Source organism: Chelmon rostratus, chromosome 1, assembly GCF_017976325.1.
Source record: "Chelmon rostratus isolate fCheRos1 chromosome 1, fCheRos1.pri, whole genome shotgun sequence".
Lineage (NCBI taxonomy): Eukaryota > Metazoa > Chordata > Actinopteri > Chaetodontiformes > Chaetodontidae > Chelmon > Chelmon rostratus.
The window spans coordinates 24,550,341-24,565,515 of NC_055658.1; the positions used below are offsets into that span (position 1 = coordinate 24,550,341).

General features: G+C 40.8%; 1 protein-coding gene across 2 annotated transcripts in view; it reads right to left on the reverse strand.

Annotated features, from left to right (window-relative positions):
• Window positions 1-2,436: 2,436 nt before the first annotated feature.
• Window positions 2,437-15,175, reverse strand: part of pacsin3 (protein kinase C and casein kinase substrate in neurons 3) — a 32,116-nt gene continuing 19,377 nt past the window's right edge. For both annotated transcript variants that reach the window (XM_041938082.1, XM_041938091.1), the window contains 5 exons: window positions 14,957-15,132; window positions 13,152-13,272; window positions 9,379-9,521; window positions 8,003-8,172; window positions 2,437-4,338 (listed from right to left, as the gene is read on the reverse strand). In XM_041938082.1, coding sequence (XP_041794016.1) covers window positions 4,223-4,338; window positions 8,003-8,172; window positions 9,379-9,521; window positions 13,152-13,272; window positions 14,957-15,132 — 726 coding nt within the window. In that variant the 3' untranslated portion in view covers window positions 2,437-4,222. The remainder of the gene's footprint in view (window positions 4,339-8,002; window positions 8,173-9,378; window positions 9,522-13,151; window positions 13,273-14,956; window positions 15,133-15,175) is intronic.

Genomic DNA, 15,175 nt, shown 5'->3' on the forward strand with positions numbered 1-15,175 from the left:
TTTACTTCCTGTGCCACAGCCGCCCCATGTTGGCAGAAGATAGTCCGAGCCATGAAGGTGAAAGGGCAAGTCACCAATAACCTATAACACACAAACCTCGACGAAGGTCCCAGGTCACACACCAAACGCACTCTACCTTCCTCGCTCACAGGATCCAATGGTCACAGAGCTCACCGGAGCATCTGCTGCGTCTTCCTGCAGAACCACACCCATGTGGGTGAAATAGGAAGGTTTTTAGGGAGTCCAATCGGAGTGCTAATAAGAGATGTTAATGCTAATTAAGATGGTGAATCAGCACGTACGCATTGTCATTAGGAGCATGTTAGCATGCTGACATTAGCCTTTAGATACAAGTATTGCCTCACAGAGCCACCAGCATGGCTAGCATAGGCCCATTCACTGGAACAGTTAGCTCGTGATTCTTGCACAGGCTACATGATTTAAAGACTGAGCAAAATCAAAAATGGTCTGTGTAATTTGAAATGCTCTTTTATCAGTTAATGAATTTCCTACTGGTTCAAACACTGGCTGCAGGTCATTAAAAAAACTGTCAGTAAATGAGTGAACTCGTGCAATAAAGTGGAGCTCTGCCCTTTCCTGTGACATTTCTGGGATTATATCCACCAATACTACACCCAAAGTCCCATAAATAAAATTCTTCTAATATGAGTTGCTGTTATTTGCAAGTTTGATTCAAAATGTTTAATTACAAGGCCTAAAACTCTACATGCTGTATAACAGTCATGTGTTGGATTTTTGATTTATGCAGGGGTGAGCCAGCTTGTAGATGCACTACTGCCACCTGGTGGACGGGATGTGGAACAGTATTTTGGCATTAAAAAGAACCCACAAAACGAATTCATCTGCCAAATCTGGAGGAATAAAAATACTTTGAAAGCGTTTACATATCAGGTACACGACATTTGGCCTCAAGTGTCACAAAGCAACACCTTTGATGTGTAAATTACATTTATAAGACACAAGATGGTTCAAAAATGATGACGATAATGATTCATAACCTGCTCACTATGAACACCCAAATGCTTAATAAGGAGTTGTGAATATGGAGTGATTTCATACCAGCACCATCTGTGTCAGCATCCTCTGTTATTCTGGATACTAAACATTTAACATAAAACCACAACGGTGTTGATCTTATTTTCATTCCTGGATGGAAGAGTGATCTAGCATGAAGCTAACCATTGTGCAGGGACATAGTTAAATAAATATTATTCCCAATAATTGGCATCGTTAGCTTCACAATAGCTCCATTAGCTTCACAATAGTGCAGAATTTCTGCAAGTTGTCCAGTCGCACTTTTCTGCAAGGTTTAACATAACTATTGTAATCAACAACTATTCACCATTCAATTATCCAGTAATATAATAAGACATTATTCTGTACTCTGATTGGCTGTTCTGCATGAGTACTTTCACTTTTGGTACTTTCAGTAAACTCTTACTTGAGTAAAAGTTTGAGTGCAGGACTTTTATTAGTAACAGTCTTTCTACACTGTGGTATTACAACTTTTACCTAAGTACTTCTTCCACCACTGCCAACCCATAACTCATCTCCTCATGGACAGCTTTGTTGGAAGCACTCTGATCTTTTAGTTCAGTAAAAGTACCAACACAATGATCTAATACTTCATAATAAGTACATACCTTGAAGGTTGAGCCACAAAGTTCATGGTGAGTTACAGGAAGTGATGTCACTAAGGGTTCACCTCCTGACTACAAACAGCTGCTTCTTCCCACCAGATGGCACCACTGTCATTTAAATAAAGCCCATCTCAAAACTTGTGCACCACCTCACCAGACCAGAGCACTGAAACACCACCTGCTGACTTCTGCTGAGCTGTCAAAGTCCAATTCATTTTTCCCATAGACCACATCATGTGACTCACAGGTGGAGCACTTCTGCAGCTCATCACGAACAAGTGCCTTCAAAATATCAGGTTCATCGATAAAGTGTCAAAGGTAAAAGCTTGTGTGCATAGAAACTCTGAGTTGTATATTAGCTGTTCAGCTTTGAATCTGAATTTAAAGGAGAACTGAATTTTAATTGTAATTAAATGCAGTTTCTTTTAGTATGTCTCAGTTTCAAGCTTGTGATTGGAAGTTTCCTGCTTAGTTTTTATGTACACAACCTTGTAACTTAGACTTTTTATCAAAGAACCAGATATTGTTTAAAGCAGCTGTTAATCTATTGTATTGATGAGTCCACTGTGAGACTTTAATGATGGTCCCAGCAGTAGAAGTCTATGGGAAATATGAATGGGACATTTACATCCAGAAGCAGGAAAAAGGTCTGAAATGATTTCCCCCACTGCTCAACTCATCAGTGCACTTCACAGACATGTATTGAGATACTAGATTAATTTATTATTACTGTATGAAAGCAATTTGAGAACAAAATAAAGTCTGTAAAACTTCCAACTGCTGAAAGCTCTTTATTGTTGCTTCCCACTTTGATGTACTGAACAAGTTACAGTCTTTGAAAGAAAAGGAATATTTAAAGGAGAAGCACAGTAGCATTAATTTCTATCATCTCTCTTATTAATTGGATGTCTACATGGGTTATCTGTAGCGATGCTCGGATCAGCAGGACAGAGGAGGCTCCCTCACACATAAACCACAAACATAAACATGGAAACCCAAAACCGCACAAAATATTATCACTTATTTTAGAAGTTTGAAGTGCGTGTGCTTCATGATCCCAGCACAGCAAAACAAACCAGCAACAAACCACCTTCCACAGGTTAAATGGCCCAAATCTAGCAGTCAACTTTACTCTCCCTGCCTTAGTCAGTCAAAAAATAAGAATGATCACTAAATTAAAGAGTAAAATAAATTACAAAGTAAATAAGTTGACTGTAAAAATGCTATTCTTAAAAAATATTCAAAGGAACTGGTAGCAACAGTTTAACCGTCCATAATCAAAATCAGTCGACTAAATATAAACATACAGCTATCACATTAAAAAAATCTGAGGAGGAAAGAAAGTGAATTCAGTGTCACACCTAAAAAAATCTACCAAATAACCGAAGCACACCGTTAAAAAATGAAAGGTTTGCAGCCAATCAAAGTGGAAAAAGTCCAGTTTCGTCCTAACAGGAGATCAACTGGTTTCTACTGGGATTAGACTGGAGGTCATCAGCTGGTTGGCACCCAGCAGACAGCTGTAATTCTTTTGTCAGACAGCAGGGCGGCGCTGTAACATTTCTGGCCTCACTGACTAAAAGGCACTGAGAGTCTTTCATTGGGTTTTTTTTTTTTTAGCAACCACCACAGCTGAGAAGAGCATGATGAAGAGGATGATGAAGATGGGCCTCCAGCTGCAGTTCCTCTAATGGCCACTAGATGCTGGATCCAAGACTGCCCAGAAACCTACTTAGAAAGTCCCAACTTGTCTACCGTATAGTTTTTCCACACAGGAAGTTCATTTGACTTTTCTTCACAAATTGATTTTATTTTATGATTACGACCCTACGGCTACAAAAAAGACATTTTGGTAAAAACTCACCCTCTGACCAAGAGTTCGATGAGAAGATCTCTTATGTTTTAACAACAGGCCAAAACAGGAAGTCTGGCTCTGTCCAAAGGTAACAACAAAGAAAAACAACAAAGTGACTCACCAAAATGTCAAACTATTTCTTTAAAAAGAATCATGTTTTGGGTTGTGTTTTCTCGATTGACAGATGTTTCAGCCAATCACAGTCAGCTGTGGTGGTTGCTGACTGCTGCTCATCCCAGCTCAGCTGCACCCAGGCTTTGTCTTCTTTGATTAATGTGGACTGTCTGACTCTAGCGACTAAAAAAAATAAAATAAGGTCAGCAAATGGAAAACCAAAATCGAGAGTTTGATTAAACTGGATAGAAAGATCGATGTGTGTCCTCCCAGACCTCACGCCCACGTTGTCCTGCAGTCTGTGCATGTTAGCAGGCCTCCGAAGACTTCTCTTTGCTTGTTGAGCTTCTTTCAAAACAACAATGTCGTTGACCTCCAACAAGTAGACTTTTCCACTGGCTGCTATTCAACAACGTAGCTCGAACAGCAACGGCAAAAAAAAAAAAAAAAAAAAAAAAAGAACTCAGGGACGAGTTTTAGAGTCTGGTTTCACAGAGGGCGTGTCTACATGGCAGTACTAATAGCTTTTGCTTGGTCCTGGCATCTTGAATGTAGGTGAACCATTGGCTGGGTGATCAGAGAGGGCGGGTCATCAGGAAGAAACCATCTGGACGTAGTTGGCGGGGTAGAGGCCGACCTGGCCGCTGCTCAGCTGTCCTTTACACCAGCCCTGTTCGTCTTCCTCGCCCAGCTTCAGCAGCTCCTCGCCTGGAAGGAAGACGATGGAAAGTCAGTTCACCATCAGAAACGCTGAAAGCACTGTGAGTAGATACAACTGCAATCAGAACCAGAACAGGAGAGGTCACCTGTCCCTGTTTATCAGTCATCTGGTCCTGGTTCAGGCTAAGCAGAGCTGACCTTGGCTTAGCTTTTCCAAACTAAGGTGTCTCCCTCTGAGGTCCCATCAGGTCCCATTAATTCAGTGTCCCTCTAAACCCCCATGAGGCACGGCCACCCACAGAGGACAGACTAAAGCTCCAGAGTCCACCTGGCCAACCAGAGTCAATCTGGGCCAACCTGCTGTAAAGTGAGTCACCATCCAGACCTGAGAGAGTTATCACCACCTCTGCAGCTCCAGATTTTTTCAGCCTCTTTTAGTTCAGTGTTTGCTTTTATGGCACATTATGGTTCAGTCTCATTTGTTTGTGTTTGTCTTTATTATAAGGACAAACCACAATAATCTGTGCCAGAGGTAGTCAGCTGACTGAACTGCAGTCTCCTCACTCTCATCAACCCCAAAGAAAACTTCACTGTCGAATTTGGTGGGACAAAAACAAATTTCCTGCCCTGGTGGGAGGATAAACACACCAAAAATAATCCACGTTATTCCCTTTTTTTATAGAAATAAATGATGTGGAAACAGTGGGTCACACATAAAATGAGTTAATCACGGGTGATCATGACTCTGCCTTCTACTACAGAGAGATGTGGGGAAGACCTGAAGAAGAGGCCTTGGATTGTGTGCATTATTATAAATAAATATAAACACAACTGACGCACAGCTGCAGCTGCTTCTCCTGAGAAGTTCTGATAAAGCCACAGTTCTCTACCTGCTCCTCAGCAAACAGCAGACACACACAGGTAGAGACGAGCAGGTGAGCATTTAGCAGCTAAACGGTCTCATTTGTTTCTCAGGAGTTAGTGGAGATCAAAAATATAGCGAAGAGTGAATATTAGACTCACATTCATCAGATGATTTATTCTGATATTCTGCGTTCATATTGTTCTACAAACTTGATCCAGATGGATGCTAACATTGTTGTGTGTTGCTGTGGAACATCTTTGTCAGGTGAGAGGCCAATGGGGAACCATGACGTAGCAGAGCCAAAGATGTCTACTTGGTATGTTGACCCACCGACAGTGGTAGCAGCTGCTGTGCCAAGCCTGAAAAGTTAACTGAGAGGCGAGGCTCTCACACATAGCTGCTGGTTGCGTTAGCATTAGCAAGACTGATGAACAGCAAGATTAGCCTCAAAAAACAGCACAGTGTGGAAAACAGTTTCATTACAATCATGAGGTCCAGCAGGGTCCCGTCTCATTTTGTGTCCACATGAATCACAGTGTCGCCATATATTCCATTCAAAACAGCAAATTTCACCAAAAGGAAAAGAAAGAGTTTAAGTTAAAGAGTTACTCTTTAAATGAAGGAGAATATAACAGTAATAACCTTCCAGGCATCAGAACACACAGTGTTTATAGAGAAACTGGCAAGATAAAGATCAGGTGATTGAAGAGAAAAGATCAGGTGATTAAAGAGCTCATTTCACTGAAAAGAAAAATAAATATGTTTGATTGTTTGTATACATCGAGCACTGTGTATCTAGTGACAGTGTTTCATCAAGCAACAAACCAAACTGACAAACTTTAAATAAAAGTGGCTTTACTTGATTTACCTGACGGACAGGTGAATGATATTAAGTGTCAGATTATTCTAATAATCCGTCAAATTAGGATGAAACACACAGTTAGCCTTCTTGATATTCAGATAGATGTGAAAACATTCAGCGGATCAGGACGATAAAACCACTCAGTTTTATTCATACACCAGCTGAGTTCTTGGGTGAGATGGCAGGTATTTAATAAAGTTGAGTTTTTTATTTTCAACTAAAAGAGGAAACTACAGCAACAAGTTATTCCACCAAAATAAAAGTATCAACCCTCTGTTTTTTTTTTTTGTTAGAGCTGCTTTTATTTCCAAACAGATGTCAAACTGCTCACATTTCACATCTGTCACAGCTGCACACATCATGCAGCGAGCTGCAGCAGAAACACACACTTCTCATGATATCAGCGGTTTCACATGTGAAACATTTGCGATGACGATCCAGTTTAAGTCACAGAAACAAGACTGCTTTATAAATCTTTAAAGAACAACACTAGTATAATTTTATAAAATTAGAGAATTTCAGAGAAAAAAATCCTCTTTAGTGTCCACAGAAGTTAAATTTACTTCAAGTTCTCAAGTTGTTTGTCATTTCTTGCTCAACACACAGACGCCGACCATCTTTAATTTCCAGCTTCTATTTGAAGTTTTACTTCTATTCATTCATTGAATGAAAGCAGAGATGTTTCTGTGACTCCCACTCATTAATGCGAGATTCATGAACTTCCAGTGAGAAGCTGAACAGTTCACAGCAGTGACCGACGTGCAGACGGAGGGAAGATGTTACAGGTGTGTTTTATAGGTGTGTCCTCACTGCATCACAGTCACACTGCATCTGTTCATCATGTCTGACACGTGTTTGACATGAGTGTGTGTGTGAAAATGGGTTAGAACGAAGCATCACAGGTGAACAGAAGGACAAGACATCTAAAATATAGAGACTTTTCAATAAGACAGATTAAAAGTGATTAAAAAAATGATCAAAGCTGTAATTTCACAAAAATGTGCAAATTGGCTGATATAAATGATTTTGTCGGTCTGAATTTTCTCATTCAATTCTGATAAACATCTTTAGGCTGACTGCCTTTTAGGTTGTTCAGTGAGTCACAAAATACTCAGTAAATGAGGAAAAGCTTTTTAATATTCAAATATTCAGGTGAAAAAACAACATTATGAGGTATTGGAGCGTTAGCAGAGTGGATCAGACGGTTTGTTGCTAATATTTGTTTGTATTGATTGTATTTTATGTATTTTTGTATGTATTTTATGTAAACATGATACAAACAACCCACCTACAGAAACTGACAGTGGGTGTTGCTTTTTATAGTTTATAACTTCTCATAATCACAGTCGAATCATCTCGTTATTACCACAGTTAATGTTTTCACACCAGCATGATTTTCTCTGTGAATGGTAAATGGACTGTATTTATATAGCACTTTTCTTGTCTTCCGACCACTCAAAGAGTCTGCATTCACCCATTCACACATGGCCACCTGCTCATTACGAGCACTAACACATTCACGCACCGATGCACAGTGCCTGCTCCAGGATCGACATGTAGACTGCCACGGCCAGGGATCGACCACCAACCTTCTGAGAGGAGGACGACCGCTCTACCTTCTGAGCCACAGTCGCCCCGACTGTACAGAACTGTTACTGTGGTACTCACATCCCGAGATAATTATTGATCTCATTATGTCACAATTTCAAACGGTGACTTTGAACTAATAGTCCTAATAAATAACAACACAATAAACAACAACCCTTCTCTGCTTCAGTGTCAGCAAACATTGAACAGTAAAACCTTGAGATTATGTTGCAGGTCTTTAGTTTTAATCTAAGGAGGCTGACAGACAATCCTCTCAGACTAAAAGTTCACCTCTGTTTTGCACATTTTATGAAACGACAGCAGTCATCAATCAAACCAATAATGGACACTGTCCCCTGTGATGCCTCTCCTCTGTAAGCATTAGTAAGTGTTAATACCTGCTTTAAAGCTGATCTCATCGGCCTCCTGGCCCGTGTAATCATAGAGCGCTCGGACTCGCACCCCCTCTACCTGATCCTCCTCGTCCTCCGCCTCCCCCACGCCGTTCACCGCCAGCACCTTCTTAGGACTTTCGTCGTCCGACCAGTCTGACGAATAATCTTTCACTCTGAGAGAAGAGACAGAAAGTCACACAATCTGAAAGGTTCCCCAGCAAACCGCCAAATGTTGCACCTGAACGCAGCATTATGAGTTCCAGACAATCAAAGAGTGAAAAACCCAACTGGTCTGGTATTGGTGAGCATGTTCTCTTCTCAGCAGAATGTAGCCCAACAGAGGTGATGTAAATAAACTAAGACAGGCTCCGTAGCTCCGTCACATAACTTCAACCACAGCTGTCGTCATTATAGATGTCCAGTGGACAACAGAGTGTGTGAAAATGTCTGAGAGGGTTCGGACGCCGCAGAGAGTTTATGGACCAACAGTGAGCTCACAGATGGAGATTTTCACTGCAAATCAGCTACCATTACATAAACATATGCCAGCAATAGCACATCTGCTGGCTCTTGAGTGCTAGCATCAGTGTTGTGCTCGCACTTTGGAGAACTAGCACAGCCTGCCAGCCTGCATGATAGCATGCTATGACACAGAGGTGTTCAACTATCAGACCTGGACAATGCGATCATTTCATGAGGCCCGCCACAAGTTTAGAAGTCATCATTATACCCAGCCCCCCAAATATTTTGTTTCTAATTTTAGATTTTCCTTAAATTAAGAGCAATCATTGGATTTTCTAGCGAGTCTGCAAAGTGGAATATAAAAATCAGATTATTTCATATTTTACTGACATTTTCATTACGACACAACTTGACAACACAAAGCACTTTGATTTACTCTGAGACAGGCGACCATTGTTCATGTTTTCTGATTGAGTTTAATGTGACAGCAGCTTCTAAACTTCTTCTAAACACAACATTTGGAAGTTTTCAAAGAGTTTTTAGTGCCAGTGCTTGTGGGGAGTGCATGGTATGGTAAATATGGTTGCAATATGGTTGTGTGTGTCAACACACACACAGACACACAGAGAGACACAGACACAGACACAGACACACACACACACACACACACACACACACACACACACACACACACACACACACACACACACACACAGAGCTTTTTAGCTACCAATTAGAGCATGCTGCGTACAAGAGGTTAACTCCTCAGGGTGACTACAAGGTAACAAACTAAACTACCTGCTGCCTCTGAATGAGAACAACTGTTTGTGGACAACAATAAAACCATGCATTGATTGCAGTCTTATAATCCAACATGGTGATAACGCTGACTATCACATGCAGGTGTGTCCTCCTACCTGCTGGTGTCCAGGGTGATGGGGCTTGGCGGGACGTCATCTCCACCTGAGGGGACAATGTTGGTGAGGGTGACCACGTTGTCCTGAGAGTGTCCGCCTCGCTCCTTCCTGCTGATGGAGCGACTTGCATCCGGAGACCACTCCTGCAAACGCAAACAGAATTTATACGCACGTATTTTTAACTGATGGACAGATTTGACAATGTCAAGAGGAACTGAATGAGATTTGACATTTAACCAACCAAAATGTATCCTGATATACAACCTCTGACATATGGATTTCGGACACAAAACACGTTGCCAAGACGATATGGTAAATATAATTATTGTGAAGTCTGTGGCCTTGAGGTAGATGATCAATGTGCCTATCAGAACACACTCAGACAAAAACAAACACACACACACTCTGGCCATAATAACAGGGTGCTGACAGAAGTAGGTGGCTGGCGATATAGTTACTGGTATTTACAGTGTCAGTGGAGTACAGAACAACCTCCAAACAATCAGTACTACAGGAGGTGTGTGTGTGTGTGTGTGTGTGTGTGTGTGTGTGTGAACCACACATCCTTACAGACCACAAATCCACTGGGACATTTTAGTGATCATCACCCCTCAAAAGCCTTAAATCTTACAGCCTTGAACATCAGCAGATGAGTTTATGTTGTTGCGTTATGAATGAATAAGGCCAAGAGAAACTCCTTACAAGTACAGAAATACAAGTGTGTGTGTGTGTGTGTGCGTGTGTGTGTTGGGACAATGGCCCTCTGTTTGCGTGTCAGCAGCGCTTTGGGAACGCCAGGAGATTCCTCAGAGGACAGAAGAGATTCATTTCTTTCTGCCAACATCTTTCTGTTTACTTTTCAAGCCTAGAAAAAACTGTGGAGGCTGAGCTGAGTTCACCCTGTCATTACAGGAAGGATTCTCACCGTCCATGACACTGAAACTGAAGAAAATCTCATTCGGTTGGTTTTGTTTTCAGATTTCAACAAACTCACTTCCTGGTCTCGACACGGGTCTGAAAATGCTCATCTGACTCTCACCTGACTTCATGGAAAAAAAAAACAGCTGAATTATCCTTTAAGCTGTTTGTGCTTTACTGAACTTCCAGGAGTACAATCTGCATACTGTTCAGGCCTCAGCTGCCACTCTCCAATACAATGAAAACCTAATATGGTAAAACTTTACTTTACCTTTAATTTAGCATTCAAATATAAACTTTCAATAAATGGTTTATAGCTTATTAGGATGTTGAAAGCAGACTGAAGTGTTTGTTAATGTGTTGCATTATCTGACTCAAGCCAAAACAAGTGTTAAACTGTTTCTTTATTTAACCTCTTCAGTTTTTGTTGAAACTGTTTCCGAGGTGTTTTTGCCACTGTTGAACTGTTTTGATTTATAACGAGAGGTGTTTCTGTGATTTTGTCTTGCCTCATTGATATACATGAGATTTAGTCTTCTTCTCTGGTTTTTACACCAGTTAATAACAGATAAAGAAACATCTGAATATGTTAATCAATCCAGACTTCATTGAGTTCTGCTTAGCTTTCAAAACACAAGGAAGTGGTGGTTTTCAAATGTTAACATCTGCCTCCTTGTGCCTATGAAACCATGTGTGTTTTGGGATCTTTTCCTGCAGTTGTTGACCTTAAATGAAGACATTGCAGCTCCGACCTCATGTGCCACCACTTGACAGGCTTTGTTTGGGCCATGGCCGACATAACCTGTACTAAAGGAGCAAACGCTGTTCAGTTTGAATGAACTGCAGCGTGTACAGTTGTGTGAACAAACCTTTAGACGTCTGATTTTTAGATATCAAATGCAGAGAAAAGACAAACGGACATCTGAAATCTGAAAACAGACTTTCTGTGGTCCACTCAGAATATTTCTAGGTATTATATGTCAACTCTTTTGTGTGATTTGAAATTCTAGGATCCTGGTCTGGAGCAGCGCGCACATGCATGCATGCTTGCACGCACACACACACACACACGCAGAGTCAGTGTCTAGCTGCCAAAAATAAAAGTGGAGGGTGGGAGGCAGGAATTCAGGTGATTGTATCTCTATTATGACTTGACAATTGGGTCGGCAGATCTTTTTACAGACAGAAAATAGAATAATACAATGATTCTTTCATGGTGAATCACAGAGAGTGAAGAGGGTGTGGAAATGTCTATGTGTAGCTGATCATAATCAGTTATATCATCCTGAGGCTGCATTCACAAAACCTCTTTGGAAATGAAAGAACTTTGTTAAAGAAAGAAGTGATGCTCAAAACAGACGTCTCGCTCTTCTTCTACTTTTAACTCTGGGATTCTTCTGACTTTAAGTATTCAGTGAAACTGCAAAACCCAGATACATTTTAAAACGTAAGCTCCAAAAATGCTCTCCAGAGCAGATAAATCTAAAGACGCCGGTCTAAAAATCTGAGTTTTCAAAATACGTGAGATGAAACTGTTGATGGTTGAGGGCTTGTGTACGACAGAAAAGTTAAGAAACAAACTCGTTGGTCTCCAGGGAAACAAAAAGATATCAGCAAGAACAAATGTACTGTGTGTTCTGAAAAACTGAAACACAAGGCCAGTTAGCTGATAGGCAGATTAACTGTTCCTGAGAGAGCAACCAAGACATTAAGAAAATAACAGAAAACTGTAATCATGACACTTTTCTAATGTTTTTCCCCTGATCTACATCAGTCCTCAGTATCCTGACCCAGATGGTGCTTAACAGCTTTAAAGGAATAGTTTGACATTTTCAGAAATATGCTTATTCACTTTCCCACTGAGAGTTAGACAAGAAGATCAACACTGCTCTCAGTTCTGTACAGTAAATATGAAGCTACCAGCAGGAGAGAGTTAGCTTAGCATAAAGACTGGAAACGGGGAACAGCTAGCAACAATCATGTTTTTTAAAAGAAAGCTAAAAACTTTAGGCTTTAACAAGCGATGACTTCCTGATACAAGCCTGAAACTTTTGTGCTTTGCCTCACATTTGTGCACTGCTGCACTTCTTTTAAAATATTTTATGTATCCTATATTTAACTATGTTTTATTACTATTATTCAGTGGTTTTATTCTCCATCCAGTATTTTACATTACTTTTCTATGCCTGTTTTAAGGGGTTTTTTATGTGAAACAGTTGGTGCATGTGATTTCTTTGTTCTAAAGCACTTTGAGCTGTATTTCTTGTATGAAAGGTCCAACAAAAATAAAGCTTATTACTATTAGTAGTAGTCGTAGTAGTAGCAGTAGCAGTAGTAGTAGTAGTAGTATTTCTGCTTTGTAGAATCTGTTGTCTGTGTTTTCATACCTGTAAATATTTGTTTGTCCACATTGGCCCAGTCTGCAGAGCTGAAGTGAAATCTGTACATTTCTGCCAACGACTAAATAAACCTGTGTGTGTGTGTGTGTGTGTGTGTGAGAGTGTGTGTGTGTGTGTGTGTGCGTGTGTGTGTGTGTGTGTGTGTGTGTGTGTCAGACATTCCTGACCCCACTCAGAGCTCTGTTACACAACAAGTCTTTCATTGGAGGCTGTTTAATATTCAGTCTGTTTCTCTGAAGTGCGCACGCACGCACGCACACACACACACGCACGCACGCATGCTAAACAACTACTGCAGCACAGTACTCTTATTTTCTTGTTCAATGAAAAACATGAATGAATGAAGTTATATAAATAATGCCAAGTATGAATTGAAATAAAGTGAAGTGTGTGTGTGTGTGTGTGTGTGTGTGTCTGTCTGTCTGTCTGTCTGTCGTTCTGTCTGTTTGTCCACACCTCAAACTGTGGCCAGTTCATGCTCATGCCCGGTCCGTGGGTGTTCCTCCACCATCTGAGATCTTCCGTGTCATTGGCTGCTTGGATGGTCTGACCCAGGTCCCGGTACAGACCTTTGAACCTATTGGACAGAGTGACTGTCAATCATCACATCTGCACCTCCTTCTCTCCCACAGTCTCCCAATTAACAAGTTTCCCATGTATCTCCAATATTTTTCACATTTCTAAAATAAATAAAGAAATTTAAATAAAGTGGCTGAATTACAGTGTTCATATACTGGATGTTATATTGACTGCAGCAGGCTCCTGATCGCGATGTGTATTCTGCGGGCTGCACCTTTACAAGTCCAGATAAGACTCTTGCATGTGCATATTTTCTAGTCGGCATTATTAGCTCTGCGCTGGTTTGTTTACACTCAGAGACTTAAAGAGCGGCATCTTTTCAACTACATTCAACCTTCCCAACTTGCCGGTAAATGCCCGAGGTCCTGTTTGAACACTGTACTTCCTCTTAAATCCTGCTGACTGTATTCAACAGATACCTGTTATCTATAAAATATTTATATATTTTTGTCTTATTTGTCTTAATTCTGACACATAATACTATGTAATCTGTTTCTGTTAAACTGCCCTTTAGTATGTTACATTTGAAAGAAATTTCAAACAAACCCATGAATCAGCTTCTTTAATCTTTGCCTTTTCCTGTGAAATACTTGACACTTTTAACTCTTGGAGACTCTTAACATTTATTAAATGTTTTTTAAATCTCACAGATTAAGAGGATAAATTATCACTTTGGGGGAACTCTTGAGACTCAAAAACAAATGCGGCGTGTGACAAGTGGTAGCATGGAGACACTGCTTCATTTTAATGGATGAGTTCACATTTTACCAAGTCTATCGTAGAAAACTACGATCCATATGTACTTTGAATCTGTTTTTAGTGGCTGTAATCATCATTTTGACAGATAACCACTTGACTTGGCCGTAAATTCAGAACATATTTTTACACCGAACAGACGGGAATCACATTAACAAGGGACACATGTAGAATCCCTTTACAGATGGTACGAAGGAGGAATCATTATGACCAAAAACGGTTTAAATGTACTTGTGGGCACGAGAGAACGGTTTTAAGACAGACTTGAAAAAACGTGAACCTACTCTTTAACGGGTCACAAGCTAAAGAGGTTGGGAACCACTCATGAACGCCCTCATGCATGGTAATTCGCTTCAGGTAATGAGAGACTCCATAAAGTAAAGTTTGTGAGAGCTCAGTCTGTGAGGCCGGACTTCAGGCTTGGACCGAGGTCCCTGGAGGAGGCAGGTGGTCTTTCATTAGTCGGGCTGGACCAGGAACCTGGACAGTCTCTCTGTACTAGGTCATCAACTTGAACTGTTGACTTTGATTTCGGAGACTAAACTGTTTTAGGCTAAAGTAGATAATTAAGAAACAGCAGACAAACAATAAAATAAAGCCACTGCAGGACCTTTCCAAATCTCATCACTGCAACATTCACAGACTTAACTGAAGATTAGTCTTTGTGCAATATTTGGACAAAGATGTTGTTGGACTTTACCAATCACGGTTACCATGGTAACAGTAGCTTGTTTAAATAGAATGAGAGGTCAATAGTTAATGGACAACACGAGTTTTGTATTAACTCATGTGTACATACAAACATGTTCACACACACTGAAACCTCGACAGTTCTGGATGCCTTCGGTCTGAGTCACAGAATCACCAAATCACCTGCTTTTCTCTTGAGATGTGCGTAAGTGTGTGTATGTGTGTGTGTGTCCTACCCGTCTTTGGAGGACAGGTCGAGGTGTGTGTGGATGTCGAGCAGGACTTCCTTAAAGAAGCGCAACCTCTTACGCTCGGCCTCCTGGGTGAGGTCGAACACCTGCTCCATGTCTTCCATGTAGCGAGGGTTGCAGCGGTTCAGCTCCTCCAGGGCCTTTGTGTAGCGCTCCTTCACCTGCCACGCACACGCACACACACACACACTTATTACAGCTTCT